Source organism: Chiroxiphia lanceolata, chromosome 4 (genome assembly GCF_009829145.1).
Source record: "Chiroxiphia lanceolata isolate bChiLan1 chromosome 4, bChiLan1.pri, whole genome shotgun sequence".
In the NCBI taxonomy this organism is placed as follows: domain Eukaryota; kingdom Metazoa; phylum Chordata; class Aves; order Passeriformes; family Pipridae; genus Chiroxiphia; species Chiroxiphia lanceolata.
In genome coordinates, this window is record NC_045640.1 from 12639510 (window position 1) to 12660334 (window position 20825).

A 20825-nucleotide genomic window follows, 5' to 3' on the forward strand; every position below is an offset into this window, starting at 1 on the left:
CTGGAGTCTTGTTGCTACTAGCTCCATGGATCATAAAAGAAAATTATGTGAGATGCTGTACATGAAAGCTAATGACTAATTAATTGGGGATAATACTTAGCTATGCTGGTCCTGGCAGGGAAATAATGAGCTACTGTCAAGGAATCCTGGCTTTCCAGAAGGTGCACTCCCTTCCCATGTATTTTCACATCGGACAGCACCCCTGTGAAGTCCCAGTGTGACGTGCATTTACAGCTGTCCCACTGCTGACAGGTGCACTTGCTCCCTAGGACTGTGCAGTGGGGTTTGCATGGCAGAAGCATTGTTTACTTTGGAAACTAATTCTTTAAGATATATGGAGTTAATTCAGATACAGCAATTGAAAAGCCTGACTGATTCTTTTATCAAGGATGTTCTATAAGCACAATGAAAATATATTCCTTCTGCTGTATTTAAAAAATAATTGAAAATAATTTATGCCTTTAAAAGTTTCAAATACCAAGTTTGAAGCATGCTAGATACTAATGAACAAAAGTATTCACCCAAGGGCCTTACAGAGCAACTCTTTTCCGTTATTTCAAAGTGTGCATTTGTGGTGTTTTCACTGCACTTCTAATTCAGCAGAGTCTGAATCATTCTGCACAGAGTCCCAGGTCCTGTTGGCTGCAGACCTACAGCACCAAGAGTGCACCCAGCTCCACCAAGTGAAATGTGAGCTGCTGAGAGTTTTTTTCCTTTCTATGAAAAGAGGTGCATCTGTGGAATGAGGAGAGTGCACTTTTGTGGAATTTACTGACCATTTAATGGCTGAACGCAAGTTGAAAGCAGAAATAAAAGTCTGCTGGTTTAGATCCCCTACTATATACAAGTTCTTAAACTTTATGTGTGAGAGGGTCTGGGTTTGTGTGGGTTTAATTTCTTTCTTAAAGAGATTTTGTGTTTTCTAAATGTGAAGTTGTCCTTACAAATTTTTGGAATGAGATTATGATATTTTATGCAGAAATAAGGTGAGGACTAAGCTTATTTTGTCTTTTTTTGGTTTGTTTTGTTTTTTTAAGAACAGATGCAGTGTATTTAATTTTCCTACCTTGTATTGAAAAAGAGTAAAAAATAGTTTTAAAAACTACAGCAATGAAAAGGACTCCTGAACTTGGTATCTCACGCTATTTCTCCAGAATGTTTAATGCTTAACTGCCATGTTGTATTTAAGCTATACAATTAGCCAAAGAAAATAAAGACACACACACACCATCCAATTGTCCTTTTATATTTTTATTCGGTGTTAAGTAACTCCACAAGAAAACAAAATCAGTTACTCTGGTGTACGTGAAATCAGAACAATACAACCACTTGAAGCAAAAAGTAGAAACAAATTTCAGCCCAGGAATGGAAAACTGATACTTCAGTGCTATGGATATGCAATGCGCTTCATCCCACAGTGCGGTTCAGCGTACGCCAACCTTTAATGCTTTTGTTGTTGTTGTTGTTGTGTGTTTCTATCCATATAGAAAAACTAAAAACCACACTTCAACTCTCACTGAAAGCCTTAGAGCTTTAGCCATTAAACTATGAAAACAAGTAAAGACAATTTGTTATTGCCCAAGCTCAGTATAGGATTTTATTTTCCCCAAAGGTGCTGGAATCATTACACACCACAATGTAACTACGAGCAACACCTTTGATATTTTGAGCCCTTTCTTACCAAAGAAGCAGCTCAAGCCAGTATTAACTGAGCTGAAGTTTGTGTTTGAAATATGTCCATTTGGTCATTTCCTGTTCTCAAATGAAGTTCTATTCCATTCTTCACTGTAGTGATTTGAAGAATTTGTGTGTAAAGTTCTTTTTTTACTTTCATGTTACAGTTAACTAGTTCTCAGTGCAGGTGCTAAACAACCTCTCAAGGAAGCTCCAGAAGAAAGTAAAATATATAAAAATCTATTCAAAGTCTGCAAATAAATTAAGAAAAGAAACTGTAAAGTGTCAAAAGATTTGTTGTATGAATACAAACCCTAAAACATAGTCTAAGAGGAGGACCAAAAGAAAGTCCCCGGGTAAGGGCAACCAAGCCAATTTTAGTAAGGATCTCACCAAAAGCGTTGCACAAAGACTGGCATGGTTCCCCAACCACATATTTAAATTCTTACACTGTCAACTGAATAAAGGCAACAAAACCCAGTTACTCAGAAAGCATTTCTAGCGCAGAACATATTTCAAAGGCAGTTCAGCTCACATTTCAAACAGCTACGTTTCTTGTGAGGTTTATTGCCTGTCAAAATTAATGGTGAAGCTTTTCAAGTCAGTGTTGGACTCTCTGCACTTCCTGGTGTTCTAGACATGCTGCAATCGTGTAGACTAGTTAGTTGTTGTCATTTTTTAAACTAGGAGTTGGTAAAAACTTAGAATGTTTAGTTTTGCAAATATTGCTCCTCCTGGCTTATACATTTTGCATAATGTGTTAAAAGCACAAGGAGTTGATAGTCTTGTACAGATGCAACTTGACAATGTATTGACTTTCTAAGTTAACAAAATAAAATTTAAAAGCAAGTCACATAAAGCAACAATCACTACTGCAATCACACATGTTATGTTGTAAGTCATCACCTTCCCTACCCCCACCCACCACACACAGAACTTGCCCCACACATTCTCTCAGGAACACAAAATGAACTACGAGATTTACTAAATTACAGCCACAACAGCAGCTAACTGCAGCAGCCACAGGATTTCTTTCAAGTGAAGCACTGACCCTTTGCATTTAGAACATTGAACACTCTGAGCATTTTAGAGAGTTTCAGTCATTCAGGCTCAAGTTCAGTTACAGGATGCTTTTGCAGGTTACATGAATGCCTTCATCTGCAACAAGACAACATTCTCATTACTCGTTAACAAAATTCACAACAATCCACACATCACCCCAGTGGTTTATTATTTTTGGTGTTACTTTTTAAACTTCTGCCCCACATTGGCAAGTTGCTAAAAAGGACAAAAAAAAGAAAAAAAGGAAAAAACCCCCACATTGCCTCCATACCTACAAAAAATCCTTGGCTTCTCCAGTTAGCAAAAATACAAACCATGGTATCCTCAGTGTTGGTTTGCGGGAGGGGGGGAATCATAGGATAGAAAACACAGTTTCTGTAAGTCTCTAAAGCACAACCCTGTTGTTCCTACTTCAAAGTTATGAGATTTACTGAATGAAGACTGGACAAGTCATTCATGCTTTTCTCCTGCATTCAGAAAGGCACTGATAGATTACAGTGTTAAGTATTTATCTCCCAGTTCTTAGAGAACAAAGCCTAATGTGCAGAAAGCTGAAGTCTCTGAATAGCAGAAGTAGTTGTAGACACTGCGATGCTAAGAAGATAGTAATAGTGGTAGGGCTACAGTTACGAATGAAAATAACTGCAATTAAGATGCAAAAAAGCAGTGGTACTACTAAGACAAGCACATGCACATCCATTCTTGATTTGACAACACAATCTAGTCTAGTTCAAATAGCCAAGAATTTAACAGTATTTTTTGGGGAAAAAAAATCTTCAACAGGACAGCTGTGTCCTCATCTATAAAATAAGCAAGAAGAGAAAGATAAATACACATCTGAATCCATTAACTGAAGAGGAAACTCAAGTTGTTGTTTTAGAGCTACAGACCCTCAAGAAGGATAGTTTTCCATCTCATGTTACTTTTCAATCATCTTTTCTACTCTGCAGTTTTTACAGTTGAGTTCGAGAAAAAAGCTCCTCCTCACACGGATCAGCCCATTCACTTCCACCTTCTGAAGCTGTGTCTTCAGAGCTGGAGCTATCACTGGAGTAGATCTTCTTCCTGAAGCCATTTGGTTTTGCCTCAGCATTTATATCATCTGCACATCTTGCTTCATAAACAGAAGAAACCTAAGGATTTAAACTGACAGTGTTGATGGGGAACAAAAAAGAACACGCTTGCTTTTCTCTGGGCGGGGAGGTTACATGGTTTTGTAGTTGTCCAAGAGAGATGCCAAGATTACAGGGCAAGTCCTTCTCTTTCCTAAATTAATCCACTATGCAGAAAGGACTGCAGAACAGCAGGATAAAAAGGTGGGGCTTCTATTATTTTTTCCTATTCCTTAATTTTAGGATTTGCACAAAAAAAGCAAGAGAATCAAAAGCAAACTCAGTTAGGATGTATCTTTATCACAGTTTATGTTAGAAAAATTACTGTAAAAGGTATCTCCCAAACTTGGTAGTAAGTATTAAATAGCAAGAAAACACAGCACAAATCTGACTAAACTTCAAGCAAATGTATTTTCAATATAGGTTCAGCTGAATCAGTAAAGCCACAGCAAGCATGTCATAGTGTAAATGTAGTGCTATCATCACTATGAAGTTTAAAGGTGTATCAGTAAAAACATTTGAACATGACAATTTTTCCCTGCAGAAAAAAAATCGGGTTTTTTTGCTTGTAATGAGGACAGAATTCAGCAAAAATTATCTTTATGCCTTCAGTTACTGGTTCTTTCTGCCCTCACACTGCATATCAGCCCACTCTACGCTTACTTAGTTGAGGAAAAGAAGACTCATGTTTAGCACTCATGACAAGCAAATGCCAAGCATTCCCAAAGGAAACTGGCTTTGCTTATCTACTAGAAGAACAACTATTCGTACAAAGGGTTGTACTCCCCAAAGTACAACACCTTGAGGAATTTTCAGAAGAATGCCCAAGATGTAGAGGAGATTAAAAAACAAAGTAAGGGAAGAAAAGCTTTTGAAGGTTTTTGCAGGAATTTCATTTGAGGTCAGACTGAGAACTGTGATGAAAGAAAAGATGCAGTAGCCCACCCTTATAAAATAAGCAAAAACCTTCCTCCCCCAAACCAATGACAAACTTACCATATTAAAATCTAAAAGATGTTCATCATCATTGGATATTTCCTTTACATCTGCAAGTTCTCCTACACCATTCTCTCCCTTGGCATTTGTATAGCACTCTTACATTGTGTTTGTGGGGGTGTTTCAGAGGAAAAGGAAGAAAAAACAGAATTGAGGAACACTGTTATTTACATTTAGCCAAAATGAAAGCATCCAGAGACGTATTCTTGAAATTCATACTCTAGCCCTCTGTGCTTCTGGGGGATTTTATGGTCTGACACCCTTACAGAGATAAGCATAATACCTTATGGAAGCTTCATCAAATCCTACCTGGATAACGAAATAATAAAAGAGGAAGCTATTTAGTTAATGAAAACATCTAAAATACTAAAGTATAAAGAGCAAGAATTACTTTCTTATCATAAATGCTTCAGTGCATTTTTCAATTCTGATGCTGCACGGTGTTCCAGATCATTCCTATTTCTATCCCCACACAGTACAGACTGCAACTGCAGCCTGATCCTCACTGAAGCTCAAAAAAACCCCCAGTTGATGTGAATGGCTGTGGTTTCTACTTACCAGAGTAAACTTCTGTATAGAATACCAACACTTATCATATAGATATACATGGATCACATGCGTCAATATCCATTTATAAAAAATACCCATACGGAAAAACTGGATACAGTTTGTGAAAGAATAACATCAGCTCTGCGGATAAAGCTCCTTGTTTAAAAAGCCTCGTTTAAAAGCCGAGTGTGGAAGAGCGAACCTGGGGACTGTTGTACCTCACGCACACTCTGCCCCGCCCCAGCAGGTTCTGCCCGCGGCCGCGCTCCCCCCCCGCAGTTACGGGCCTTCACCGCCAGGGGTCAGCACGAGCCGCTCCCGGCGCCGGGAGCCGCGGGTGTCACCGGGAACAACCCACGGCTCTGCCGCGGGACACTGAACACCCCCGCTTTGGAAAGACAGGGCTATTTCGAACGTGGGAGGTTCTGTGACCAGTCCTGCAGACATCAATCTCTTGTCTTTCGCTGTGCACATTTCTATAGTCGGGAGCAAAGTAAGTTAAGATGTTCTTAAATGTAAACCAAACTGTCCTGAACACCCAAGTAAGGGCGTTTTGGCACCAAGAATACAGTTCAGTTGCACTCCTAAAGTAGTTCAGTATCAACCACTGGCTAATCTACTTCCAGATTATTTAGGAACCAGGTCTCAGATCAAAACTTTCTTGCCCTGAACCTCTACCAACAGAAAGCACCAGAGAGCCTATCAATTCAGGATACAAAATGTTCTGGTTTAGCTTCTTGCCGTCTCCCAGAAAAGGTGAACCGCTATGCAGGCAAAAAACCCCGCCTGGATTCTTGCCTATCCACTGAAAACCTGGGCTGAGTCAGCTGTCAGATGCTCCAGATTCCTGGGGGTGCTGGAAGCACACCTGCTCCTGCTCACGAGCAGCCTGCCTACCAGGAGTGGACTTGCTCTCTGCGTGGCACAGAAAAATTCCCAGCCTGTCCAGTGTGAATGAAGGGAGTGGCCAAGTGGCAAATCCCTCTCCTTCCCAGTCTGAGAGAGATTCCACACATTCACTGAACAACTGGCATGTTATTTATGCAAACCCATAAAAGGTAATTATCATGTTTTCACATTCTTATAAAATTACCTACCAAGTAAGGATTTTCTCAGGATGAAACATTAAGAAATGTAATAAAGTATTTTCAGAGTCAGAGATTAATTTTCTGTTTACTTAATTGCAGGCTCTGGAATTAAGTAAACTTGCATAAATATTGAGACTACTTTAAAACCACTTTCTTTTGAAACCAATTTAGAATCATGCTAGAGATCTACTACAAGTGCAACTGAAGCATCCCAGTTCTCTCTCTGATAAGAGAACTGATTGTGGAAGCTTACTGGTGTGGGCTTTTTATATCTAGACAGTAGTTCCAATTTATCTGCAGCAATTCCAGTCCATAACCAGGAGTATTTTGCTCTAACACAGGTGCAACAGCAAGTTAGTTCTAAGAGGCAGAGGTGCTTACCTTCACACTGTGATGCAGGAAAAAGGGGAGAATAGAGCGCCTTTTCCCACCAGCATTGCTTTTCCTGGCTGCCACTCATTCTCTGCAGATTAGTATTCAATATAGGAAAGTGTTTAGACAATAATCACACTTCATTATGCCATAAATAATATACTTACATGTAAAGGAGGAAACCCTGATATTACAACTAATTTGCTAGATCTTATAGGTCACACTGCTCAATTTCTAATCCTAATGGGAAATGACTGTCCAACTACAGCAGAACATCCATTCTCTGAACTCTTACAGCCAATATGAACCATGCTGGGGCTCAGACTTTGCCATACAGAGTTGTACAAATCCAGAACAAAAAAAATTAATTCCAGCCCTATACTTTACAATCTACAGAGAGATGGAGGCATAGTGAAACATTAGTCAACATGATGAATAGTGAGTGTAAAATGAAACAGAAAAGAAAGAACAAAGAGTGGCAAAATTTCTAATGTTTAAAGTCTGGAAGGGTGGATCAGCAGTACCAATACCCAATGGGATAACAGAAGATTAAACTAGAGAATTATGTGCCAACATGAGGAAAAAAGTGGTTATGAGGATGATCAATAATTTGTCTTTATGCTAGAAATAATCAATTCACTAAGAATGCCAAAATACTTCCTCTCTCCTCTATATCTTAATGCTAATTTAAGTTTACCAGAGCCCTTTCCTTATGACATTAATGGACGTGGCTAAAATACCAAGGGTTTGTCACAACAAACATGTCCCCAGTTTTATGGCTGCACTGAGGTAACCCCATTAACTTTCAAAAGATGATGCCAGCTTGTAACATCCTCTATAGATATTAGACAGAATAATTAAAAAACCAAACTACAGTGCATTTACCTACAACATTAACAAATGAGCTTCAACACTGACTTTCTATCCAGTTTCCTCCTCTGTAAGCCTGAGAACATTTAAGCATGGAAAATTAATGAACCTCCTTTTGTTCCTCCTTACACTACTGTAGACTAAACACCTATAGAACTTACACACACTTATTCCTTAATAAAGAGAAGTTCCTCTCACAGCAAAGGAGCAACTCAAGAGTGCTGTATCCACATGCATGTACCAGATTCAACTTATTTTTTCTCATGAAATTGTGCTATAGTGAATATTGAACTTATTCATGCTGGTTTTCTCTCATAAGACTGAGGAACAGTCCTTTTGGAACCACTCTCCAAAAATTCAAAGTCCAGTTCTAGAAAAGGGAGTTCTTAGACAGTTAAACCACAGGTTGGTGTCTTTTTCAACATTACCAAAAAAAAAAAAAAAGGAGAGAAAAAAAAAGAAAGCTCAAGGGTATTTGAAGCAGGGCTTAATAAGAAATATGTGCATTTACAAATAAATTCAATCATGGAAGCCTCACTCTGTGCTGACTGTAGATATAGAGGTGTCTAAACTCCATGGGGACAATGCTTTATTAACTTCAAAGCCTCTTCCATCGCTGCTGTCACACCTGCACAGGGGATAAGCTGGATGAACCACAGCAGGTTACAAGCAAAGCCAGCTGGAGTCTGGCAGGGTGCAACGAGCTGCAGTGGACTCCCTTCCTGGGCTAAGGCACCTTTGGAGCCCACGCATGTGCTGCAGGATGGCTTGGGAAGTGAGCCAAAACTTCTGTGCTCCCCTCACAGCCTCAGTGCCTGGAGAGCAGGAGGAGGTCAGACAGGTCCCAGCTTGGAGCAGAGGCAGCCTGGCAGGACTTCACTCTGGGCTCAGACCCAGCCCTCCTGCCCTCACATCAGTCCTCATGCTGGGTGTTATTTCTAAACCAGCATTAAGGTCAGGTGTGTGAAGCAAAAGGACAGATGTGTAAAGACCCGCTATCCATACTAAAGCCATTTGGGGGTTTAGTTTGGGAGTGGATGAAGGGCAGGAGCTGATGTCCATTTTATATGTTTACTGAAGAAAACAATTTTTTTCCTATGGATCTTTAAATGTTTACTATAACTGCCCAGTCTGTCATCAAAACAATTTTTGTGAATTGAAGAAATACTCCCAATCAGTAAATACAAAACATCAACTCTAGAATAGCACTATGAGTCTACCTTCCTTTGTTGGCAATCTTTCCCTTTTGAAACAGCATTTTCAATTAATATCTCCTCCTCCTCTCTCACACACATACTCACATACACTTCCAATGTTTTATGAAAAGTTTTATTGAATTGGTCAGATACCCATCTAAATAGCTATTATTCACAATGGTTCTGGTATTAGAAATTGCAACAAGAAGTCTCTCCTCTCTGAAACTATTGGTATTTATTTTACTTTATTCTTAAGCAGAACTCAAAGACAGGAAGGCAAACCCAACTGCAAAGCTGTTCCACTCCAGTCTTGCTGCAGGTCAGAGAGAACACTGATAGATTTCCCTTCTTGTTTTACAGGTAGGCATAGGGTAACTGAGGCTATAGGGTAACTAGAGACTCTGGTTGAAGAAATGTAAAATCACTTCAGGACCTCAGCATTCACAAGCACAAACACTACTGTAACATTACAGCAATGCAAGATTCTCCTGCCCCAAGTCTTGGCTGATTTAAAACCACTATCTGCGACCTTTCTGTAGATTTGAGTCTGAACCGCGCAGTTAAATGCAGAAACTAAAACTCCAATTCTGCTTCTAGTCCTATCACCTTTCCCACCCCAAAAGCTAAGCTAAAATAACAGCAGAAAAAACAAATTTAATGTTTGCTATTGTCTAAAGTTTGAAAGGGTAAAATAGTTTCAAAACTTTAAATAGTAAATACTAAATAGTATGTCTTTCATTGGCCTCTACTGCACATTTGTTCCTTGTAACATCACTCTATGTCTGCTTTCTCAAATGAGCCTTCCCAAGAACTTCATACAACAGCAGGGCTGTCCACTTAAGTCTTCCATCTAAAACTTCACGTGAAACCTCTGGTATACAAAAGAACAATTATTCCTTGCAAACATCAGTACAAATATTTTCTAAAGGAACAAAAGCAAATATTATGGGTTTTTTTCAACTAAAAAAGGAAATTTTAGTGCAGCTAATGCAAAGGAGGGAGTTTGTGAGCTTAAGTGGGTAACGACCATTTTAAAAAGTGTATTGGATCTCCAGCATAACGATGGAAAAGCAATTCACTACCTTAAGGGTACATCTGAATAAAATGGAAAACCAACGGAGAAGTGAAAGATGTTTCCTGCACTGTGAATGCCATTTCCTACAGCTGACGACATTTTTCCTCACTTCCTCCATTCACACACACAGCTGAAATAAGGGAGCCCAGGAGAATTCCTGTTCTACACTTATTGATCTGGGCACAAGGACAAGCACTCGGGTGAACACACCTCAGCCTGGGAGCTGGGCTGGCCAGAACAAACACCCAGTAGGTGCATTTTACTCTTTTGCTCATTTTGTTTGTGTAAAGTGTTCCATGCTCACTACAGCCAGGGATGTATTCAACACCATTGTGTTTAACTGGGAACAGCAGGCAGCCTGATAAACAGCACATTTCAGTGGAACTGTGTGTTTGCTGGCAGAGCTGAAATGTAACCGAAGTTTCTGGATGACAGGACACTAAGACAACTCTTAGGAATATCTCTGACAAGGGCATTTGGGCAGGTGAGGAAACTGTGACGACTAAAGTTGGGAAAGACCAGATCTAGGAGTATGAAAGCAGTTACTCACAGAAAAAGTCCCAGCCATAAGGTAAAATAATAAAGCTGGTACTGCCCTGTATGAGGTTTGGTTGCCCAAATGCTAAATGTGCAGATGGAAAAGCTACAGAAAAAAGGTAGGATAAATTTGGAGGGGGGGAGGAGGTTGAGGTTTTTCCCCTCTCTCCTTATGATTACAGATGTATTTGATAAAAAAGAAAAAAACCCCTTATTTATATTTTGTCATTTATATATATTTTAAAATATTTTTCCTCAGATAAGAGCTTGATTGCTCATACTTTATTAGGAATTTACTTTATTATTTTTTCTTGGCAGAAAATAATAGTTTTATTTTGCAACATCACAAATTTCTAAGAGAGCATTTATGAATATGCAATACGGTTTTTTCTCCACCAAGAACCGGTACAGCTTGTGCTTAACAATTTAAATCTTATTTCATCAACAATCTGCATAGGGAGAAATATTAGTATTTTTTTAACTATTCCTTAACTAACAATTTTGTATGAGGCAGGAATAATTTTTTTTTATTTCCTTGATTCCATCAGAAGTTCTCCCCTACAGTTACAGGCAAATGTCCAGAGCAAGCTCATACAGCAGCTTAGTCATTTGCCAGTCAGAAAAGTTACACTGGTCAGAACTCTGTTCTTCAAGCAAAATTTATGCAAAGCATCTTCTCAGAGCTGGGATCTAGAGCTGTAAAGACCATCTGCTGAAGGTCTTGAAAAAAGGGCACTTCATTATTTTACAGAACAGTTTAATTAAATTTTACATCTACCCATGTAAATAGCTGTTATTTTTGATCTAAATTGGTATGCCTTTCAGAATAGGCTATTTGTGCTTTAGATACTAATTTGGAAACACCATCAGAGAGTATTTGTACTCCTTCAGGATGCATGCTGACAAGGGTCACAGCTGTGACAAGAGGTTTGCAGAATGTGAACACAATAAGCACTAAAGCCTCAGTATGGTCTGAATGGATATTATCAGAAGTGTTACAACTGACAGTTTCATAACCAAGCACAGAGAAAGTCATATTAATCTGGAAGTACAGATTTCTTGTTGCTCTGCAACCCCTTACTATCAGGAAGAATACAAGAAACACATGAGTAATTTAGAAGTCAAAGCAGCAATGAACCCATTGAGTCCCATTCCAAAAGATCAGATGCTAATTTTAGTTCAGCCACTCAGTGAAGATACACTTGGCTCAAGTAGCTGGTCACAAATAAAGAAGGGGACCTGAGACTGAATTTTATGTTCTTAAAACCTATTTGGCAGTAACCTAATTGCTGAATTTCACTGAAAATACATGAGGCAAGGGACCCTATGAGATAATCTAGTCTCTGTTCCTGCAGAAAGCTGGAGTCAACTACAATGCACTATATTTCTCTACTCAATCTCTTCAAGGCAGAATTTCCACTGCTTCCCTAAAAATAATTGACCCTTACAGTAATGCTCGTTGTCCGGTTAGAATTCTTATTCTTCAATTTCCCTTACTGTGACTTAAGGTCATGACATCCACTTCCTCTGTGTTTACCAGAGCCTACAAAGCAACACAGCTTTTCCCTTATCTCCTCTAACTATGAACGTGGCTTCTGCAAAACTGCTGCCTCTGCTTCCAGGCTCTTACTTGAGATGAAACACCCCCAGTTCCTTCACTCTGTTTTCATAAATGGTGATCTTTGTGTTGCTCTCCTCAAGATATCTTTCTTGATAGACAGAACCAGAGCTCAGCCCAGTACTCCAGCAGAGCAATTCCATCCCCTCTTACAGAAGGGCATTCGTGTTTCTGTATCTCAGTGTTCCTTTTGCAGTGTGTCATTCCTGATTTACACTCGGTTATGATCTACTTGGAGATGCTTTTCTATTTCATATCATTTCCTCCCCTGTCACTCCCCTGTCACTGTGTTTGTAAAGAGGATTATTATTTTCTTTAAAATTTCAGTTGTCCCTGCAGGATTGCCATTTTATGTTTTAGGCCGCTGCTCCTATTTAACAACCTTTGGATTCTAATCCTGTCTTCCACTGCAGACTTTCCCTGTTTGTTATCATCAGGGATTTTCATAAACATGCCCCACACCAGAAAAAATTATCAACTTTCTTGTCCTCCAGTAAACCACTGACTGTTATTTTGAGAGCACAATCTTTTCGCTAAACCAATACTTTAAAACTTTTTCAGTTTCTCATGCATTTGGGCCATTTACAGCTTAAAATATTTCTTTAGGGAATTTAAAAGAGTCCTCGGTAACATCCCAAGTTCCATTTTTCTCCTTTAAAGAATATATTTGCTTTTTATATATTTTCTATCATCCATGTGTTCTCAAACAAGTATACTACTAGACTTTTCTCAAATTACTTGCTGCTCCTCATGATATTCAGCTGAATATTGCTATGACTAGCTGAAACAGGTGTAGTATATAAGTACTACTCCTTAATTTCTTTTCAGTAACAATGACAATAAATGCACTAATCAATACCTTGGACATTACCTTTTCACAGCTTCCCAAGCCTGTTAGTTCTGTCTCTCAAATATCTTTCAGTCATTTTTCTGTTTCTGATTCACTTCTGGGACTTTAAAGTGTGCCATATCTTTATTTTATTGGCTTACTTTAAACCTTGGGGGTTTTTCTCATGATTTTGATACTATTGTTGTGAACTCTATCTTTTTTAGGTCCTCTCATACAGACTAGTACCACCCTTCAATACCTCAGCAAATTAATGTTTTCTTAATTAGAATGTTAGAGCTTAGAGTATTTGTAGGTGTTTTCATCATCTGCCACGATCAGCACTTACCAAGAACTATCTGGACCAGTCCTTTCTTAGATAGCCCCAAATTACTCTCTCTTACAATGAAGTCCTTTGCTTTGTAAGTGGATGACTCTACATGCTCTTTTTCCACTTGATTCCCCTGATTTTAAGGCACACAGCAGACCCCTCTGAATTTTGTGTCCCTCTTACCGCTACCTGGATTTATGGCAGCTTACCTGCTACACTGCTGACCTCAGAACCAACATAAGACACCCCTCCTTCCCTTCCTCTCTTCACAGCCCTTCCAAGAGGGGGGTTGCACACTTACATTACTCCAGTGAACACGGTCCCTCACCAAATCTCATGGCCAATTCAGTCACGAGATCCACGAACACCTAAACTGTTTTTGCAAGTAGAATTCCCTCATCCCCCAAACCACTGTCTTAGGCACGTTCAGACCTGAAAAGTGTGGTACCGATCCCAACCAAACCCACAGGTCCTTTTCTCTAACTCAAGGACTCATCAGCACGGGCATTCTTAGAGCACATCTACTAGACTGGGGCCCATATAACATTTGTTGACAAGAGATTCAGTGTTGGTATATTCATGGTATATATTCAGAGACCATTAACTGGTCCAGACTGGGTACTTACCCATGATGCCATGGCTAAATGGTCAGAGCATTTACTGGGAAAAAAAGGACTGTACTTTTGCAGGGTCAAGGGGGTGTGTTTGTGAGGTTTTATGTAGTTTTTTGGGTGGCATGAGCTTGTGGTTTTTTGCAAGGGTAGCTTTGTTTGGAATTTTTTTGTGTTTTGTTGGTTTGGTTTTGTTGTTTGGTTGAGTTTGATTTTTTTTTTAATCTTGAGGCTAGGTATATAATTATCATTCATGTTTGAAGAACTTCTGCAGGAGCTATTAGCAAATTCCTGCTGCAAAATACACTGTGATTCTAAAAGAAGTGTTCTAATACAGAAGGTAAGAGGGAGGAAACTGAACCAGATTTCCCCACAGTCTTATAAATAGGAGGTATTCAGAGACGTGTGTTTGCACAGCACATATATAACTCAAGTTTAACTGATGCAAACCAGAATGTGTTACTATTACACTGTGGTCTATATTAGTATCTTCACAACCACTATTTATGCAAAAATATTGCAGGTACCTCAGAATATAACTCAAACTTCATGTTAAGTGACAGTGAGTTAAACAATAACTTTAATTTCTGTCATAAGTCAAGCAGAGAAACACAGAAGTTTCACTTAAAAAAAATCTTCACAAATATTGATCTATACTAATCAGTCAATACCACAGCTTCTGCTCAAGTTTTCTTTCCCATGCATGTATGTGTGGGGTGTCCACAAAAAATGTTTCTCCTAGACTGTCCTAATTCTAGGCATTACCTATTGATTTTGTTTAATGCTCATGAAAATAAATAATACCACTCTTACAAAGAAAAGAGTTCACACACATCTTTTATAGACACTTAAGTAAAACAAGAATTTTAGATAAATGTTCTTGAGCCAAGAAGTCAATTATTTTCAGACTCAAACTACTGGTGCTTAGGAAAGCCCAGAGTGTGCACACACCTCTCGAGACACGGTAGATGCAGCCAGGTAAGTTAAGCCAGGCTGTCTCATTTTAGGGTGCAATCAGGCTCCTCAAGGCCCCCAGGAAGAGCTTAATTGCAAACCAAACTAGAGTCTAGACTGCTGAGAGGGTTGTTGGCCCTTTTTACTTCTCAGTGGTTTATCAATTTGTAGCTATGAAAACGCCTACATAATTGTGAGACCTGAGCAAGGGAAGTAGTTTTCCTCTTGCACTAAGGAACTTAAAATAAAATACCAGAGCTTTTTGAGCACTATTCACTACCAAAGACTCAGAGCCACCATCAACTATCAAACCACTGTTAACTTATACCAACCACTTACTACTTTCTAGAATGGATAAGTGGTTGAAGGGAAGATGAGAATAAACATTCTCATGGAGCACTGCACATCCAGAAAGGAGATCTGGAAAGGGCTGAAAGGAAGTGTAGGCTCTTGCTGTCACAAGTAACTGTACTACACCACTTGTTCACTCATTAGGCCCTAATGCATGATGAAGTCAAATTGCACTTACTCCTGGTAGAAGGCAATTCCAGAATCTGTTCTGACTTACAGTCTAAGTCTATTAATTTTTTCAGTGACTCTTTCTGCAAGGCCTGGCACAAACACAGAAACTTCCCACACTCAGTAGAGATTTCTGAAGACACTTCATCTCTGTCAACTTAACAGAGCAGCAGGAACCAAGATGTCTAGAAAAGGTCTGGAAAGTTACAGATTTGATTCCCTTGTGCAAGCAGCTGACATCAACTTATTGACACAGGGAAGAGAAGCAATTAACTTAAAGGAGGATGAGAGCAGAAACAAATAGGAAAGAAGGAAAATAAGGAAGTCTGATTTCATTCAACAAAAAGGTGAACTTCAGTTTTAGCAAGAGGAAGGTTAGCTTTCCATATATGAGTTAGTGTTTCAAACTTGTAATTGAGGAGTGTACCATTGCACAAAATAAGCTGGGTGCAACTCTTCAGTTGAAAATGAAAAAAAATTCCCTCCTAATGTAAATAAGATAACTGCTGAATGTGTGAAGAGGAGGTTGAAGAGGAAAAGAAAATGTAAGATGTAAGGAAAAGAAAATGTAAGATGCAACTTACACTTGTCCAGACAGTATCTCTGGGCTGGCCACACAACTAATTATTTTGATAGTTAAATATTTCTTCTCAAGAGCAGAGGGAGCTCACAGAAAGAAAAACTTGGGATATTTTTGGCTGGAAAGAATTTTTGCTCTTGATTATTACTTAACTTATGCTATGATTACCTAAAAGAAAACTCTGAGCTTAACCCATAGTTATACTGAGGCTTTCTTACAGTACTGTAGCAGTGATGGATATTTTGAATTCATGTTTTATTTCTTTTTGTGTCTGTGCTGACAAGAGGATGTTGAAATTTCCAGAGAATATATCCTTTCTACAAGTCTTTCTTTGCTCAAGTTTACAACCAGCAATTCAACTCCAAATTCTTCCATTTGGAAGTAACTATATTGAAAAGATTGGCTTCAGATCTTTCCCTTCAGAATTTTAAAATATGTTTGAATCAAAAGCAGTAGTATTTCATGACTCAAACTTTATGCACATTTTAACACTTTATATGTAAATCAGATAACCTAAAGACCTAAGGTAAACAGATTTAAAAGTCACATGAGTGTACACATGCATATATTTCTAAAGGTATGCAAGATGACACCAAAACGCCTGAAGATGGCTAATTTTTCACAGAATCACTGAATGACTGAGATTTAAAGGGCACTCTGGAGGTCATCATGTCCAACTCCCCCTGCTCAGGCTGGGCCATGTAGAGCAGGCTGCCCAGGACCTTGTCCAGACATCATTTGAGATCTCCCAAGGATGGAGACTCTACAACCTTCCTGGGCAACCTGTGCCAGCACTCAGTCACCCTTACAATAAGAAAGTTTATTCTTATGTTCAGATGGAACCTCCAGTGCTTCTACAATACTGTATTTTCTAGAGATCTATACAATCACAAACATTTAAATTGAACTGTCACATGAGAAACTGCTGGTTACCAGCTGCCAGCTGCAAATTCTGTAATTTTATATATCCACATACCTCTTCATGCTCTCCTGAAGAAACAGGATTATCCTCATACGTGGGGAAATGACACCCTGCTTTACAACTGCAAAACCTGCCAGTCTCCTCACGTGGCTCCACTATTCTGCAGTTTACTTTAGAGCTCTCCACCGCTCTCCCTTCTAGAGATTCTTTCATACTGCATTCTAAACAGGGATCTTGGTTTCCTACTGGCAACATCCCGGCCGACTCTTCTTGGGAATCCAATGATGTTTGTGCACTTTTCTCCATTCCAGACTTTTTTAATCTGGGAAGGAATTTCCCAGATTCAAGCTCTGATTTTCCATAATAATGCCCTTCTTTTTCTGCATCTTCTTCCAGAGGTTTGAGATCTGCTTGCGGATCCTCAAATACATCTACTTGAGGAGGGACAGCAATACCTCCCTCATCTTTTTCTGACTCAAATTCTGACTCGCTTCCACCCCCTGGAGAAAGTTCAGATGCAGAAATTGGGCGAAAGTGAGTCCTCGGAGAAATCCGTATAGCCCTGTACTGAGTTCGATCAACACCACATATCCTGGGGTGTAAAACCTCACTGTCTGAATCAGAGCACAGAATTGACTTAGGTTTAAAACTAGGGCTGAAAGATGCAATTCCTTCTGGCTCAAACGAACACTCTACATGAAGAACTTGTGAAAATGGATTGTTCAGGTCAAAGGAAGAGAATGAGTATTCAAGCCCTGGTTCTTCGACTTGAAAGTTACCACAAGTTCCCAGTAAGTCTTCATGGAAGATAAAAGAAAAACCCTTATTTAATCCGTTATCTCCACTCTTTGATTGCTCGTTCTGTTCAAACGATACAAACGGCCTCCACAATTGCCTATGGCCAGGGGCAAAGCTATTACCTGGAGTCATGAAAACATCTGTACCAGCAATTGTCACCACATCGGAGGCTGCACACTGCAACAAGCTCCCCTTTGAGTGACTAGGTGGTACCACTGCCCATTCTCCATCACTGTTAAAAGTTTTGAGCTCCCCATACACGCCACCAAGTATAAATGAGTTTTCTTTATCCTGGTTAACATCCCAAGGTTTTGATGGTGTGGTATAGTCACCACCATCTACTTTTGATAAATCATTTGAGACAAAGGCTCTCTTCTCTACATTCTCCTTTTGACCTTCCCAAAGGTGATACTCTGATCTCTGCACTGCTTTATTGGGTTCCTGGAGCGTTTCAACTTTTGCTTCTGTATCCAAACAGCAGCAATAGTTATTTACATCAGTTGAAAACAATTCATCTTCTATTCCTTCTATTTCTACCATTGCTGCAGAATTTCTGTCTGTCATATTTGTCCAAATATCTTTAATAACCCCTGAGCTGTAGCCATCTCCATGTGGACTGCCTTCACTACACCCTTGTGTAGTTTCATAGTCTTTACTTTCTGCTTTTTGTTCTAGCTGAATACCACAGACAGATTCTAGCTTAGATTTCTTTTTGAAAATCAAAGTGGGCATTTCTCCTAAAGTTCTAGCTTGTTGCTGGCAGGTTTCTTCTGGCAAAAAATCTAGAATTTCTTCATCTACATAATTTGAAGATACTCTAGGAACTACATAATTCATATCTTCAGCATTAAATTGCGTGGATTCTTCATATGGAATATTTAAAGTCTCATTGTCTGAACGTGTTTCTTCCGAGTGTGACCATGGACTACAGGTTCTTGTTGAAAGATTGGAACAGTGTTCATTTTCATCAAAGGCACTATTTTTGGTCCATATTAGCAATCTAGACTGTGTTTTCCCAAGAATATTAGCAGTGCTACTAGAATCTGCATTTTCATTTCCCAAGTTGAGTGTTTCAAAAGAAAATGGTAAAACAGAGTTACTGCATTGCACTTCAAACACTGAAAAACAAGAGTTTATACCAGACCCTTCATTAATATCTGAAAAGAGCTCTTGATTGCCAGCAAGCACGTGTGAATTAAGCATTGTGCTGTCTAGGATGGGGGAGAATCTGATCGGAGAATCTCCTCCAAAACTTTCCCCATCTGCATCACCAGAACTAGAAGATGAACAGCACTCCCAAAATTGAGCTAAATTACTAAGGTCTTGCAAGAACCACCCTTCAGCACCAACAGAGCTGGTCGAATCAGTCCATATTGCACTTTCCCCTTGCAACTCCATTCCATCTAACACTATGCAACATTCTGCCTCAAAATCAGTTTTTTCTTTACTCTTCTGTCGAATCATATTTAAAATCCGACTCTCCCCTTGCATCGTATCTGAGGCACCAGGATCCAACATGGATTGATCAATATCCACTTCATAGAAGTGCGTTAGTTCTGACAGATGAACATCATCTAAATATTTGTCGTCCTCTGGTTGAGAACATATTGAGGTCCCAGCGAGGTCAATATCCTCATTTAGAACTGCAGGCATTTCTACAAAGTGACCATCGATGAAAGTACCTGCTGCGAGGTATGTTTTATGAATATTATTGTTGCTAATACAAAGACCATGCACTGATTCAGACAACTCTTCCACAGCCTCTGATGTTACACCACATATATCTTCTCTGTTGCGGTACGTAGTCTCCAGCTTGCTTTTTCTGCTGAGAGGAACGAAGTACTCCGTGATCGGCTCAGTATACCACAAGGGCTCTTCTTTATATTCCTTCTCATTTCTGCTGTCTAAATACAAATCTTTTCCATCGTTACCGCCAGCTTCTTTTCTTCCTATTTCTTTTAATGGCCTTTTACCTCTTTTGCACAGTTGTTTGATGGACCCGCTGCTGCTGCTGCTGCTGCTTCCGCTGTGGACTTTTCTGTCAGCCTTTTCACCAGCTTTCACTGACAGCCTGCTCTGCCCGTTACGCCCCTTTTTGTTCCGAACCTCTCTTGTTTTGTGTCTTACTTTAATACATTTCATTGATGCCTTGTATTCACCTTGATTACCACTAGAACTTGAGCCAGCCTCACTGGATCCAGACGACCAGGAGCGGGGACGCATCTTTCCCTCAGACTTATGTCGGACTTGCTTTTTGTACAGACCAGGCTTCTCTTCAACAGTGTTGCTACTAAATTTGTTTTCTTTCTCGTTTTTACTTTTCTTCTGCTGGGTTCTTTCCTGTACAGCGGCCGATACTTTATTACTTCTGTCTTTAGTTACTTCACTTTCACTGTGGCAGTCCTTTGGAGAAGATGTATCCGTGCTAGTTGGTGGAACAGTGGATGAAGATGAGGAGCTAGAGTAAGAGCAGACTTTGGATTTATTCCATACAGTCATAATTTCCTGCAGGCAAACTGGCTTTTCAGAAAGAGGAGGAAATGCTTCATAGTACCTAAAAGCAAAACAAAAGGGACATTTGGATCATAGAGCTTCAGATGGGCATTAAGATCAGAAAGTATTACTAAAACCAAACCAAAACACCAACAACCTAAAAAATCTAGTTTGCTCTATATATGCACAAGCCACTCATTGCACTATCTGAATGATATCAAAGGGGAAATAAGATAAGCTTTAAAAGTGCTTAGAAACATACTGTCTACAAGTAAAACAATTCCCTTTTCAGACTAAATGTCACTGTATAGAGAAATTGTGGATGCTTACAACAGTGAAGGCCTCTCTCTAGGTTTATTAGATAATGATGCAATTCACTACAGTCTTCTTAAACATGTTTGATTTAGACTATAAATGAAGAAGTCCTGAATTTCAGTTAGTTGAGTACTGAATTCCAGTTTTTAAAACTCTCCTTTATGAAATGAGTCACTACCTGTTAAGTTCTACATAGTTTGATCATCCAGTTATTAAGAAAAAGCTATTAAAAAAAAGATTAGTTCTTGAGTACTTTAAGATGCTTAACAGTTTTATGCAACAAGGACAAGATTAAAATATAGTTTTCTGCAATGTTTAAAGTAGTAC

At 39.2% G+C, this 20825-nt stretch overlaps 1 protein-coding gene across 3 annotated transcripts in view; it reads right to left on the bottom strand.

The window, feature by feature from the left end:
• Nucleotides 1-1230: 1230 nt before the first annotated feature.
• The window catches only part of KIAA0232 (KIAA0232 ortholog), a 66420-nt gene continuing 46825 nt past the window's right edge, over nucleotides 1231-20825 (bottom strand). For all 3 annotated transcript variants that reach the window (XM_032686978.1, XM_032686979.1, XM_032686980.1), the window contains 4 exons: nucleotides 16947-20244; nucleotides 6863-6944; nucleotides 4845-4942; nucleotides 1231-3869 (listed from right to left, as the gene is read on the bottom strand). In XM_032686978.1, coding sequence (XP_032542869.1) covers nucleotides 3690-3869; nucleotides 4845-4942; nucleotides 6863-6944; nucleotides 16947-20244 — 3658 coding nt within the window. In that variant the 3' untranslated portion in view covers nucleotides 1231-3689. The remainder of the gene's footprint in view (nucleotides 3870-4844; nucleotides 4943-6862; nucleotides 6945-16946; nucleotides 20245-20825) is intronic.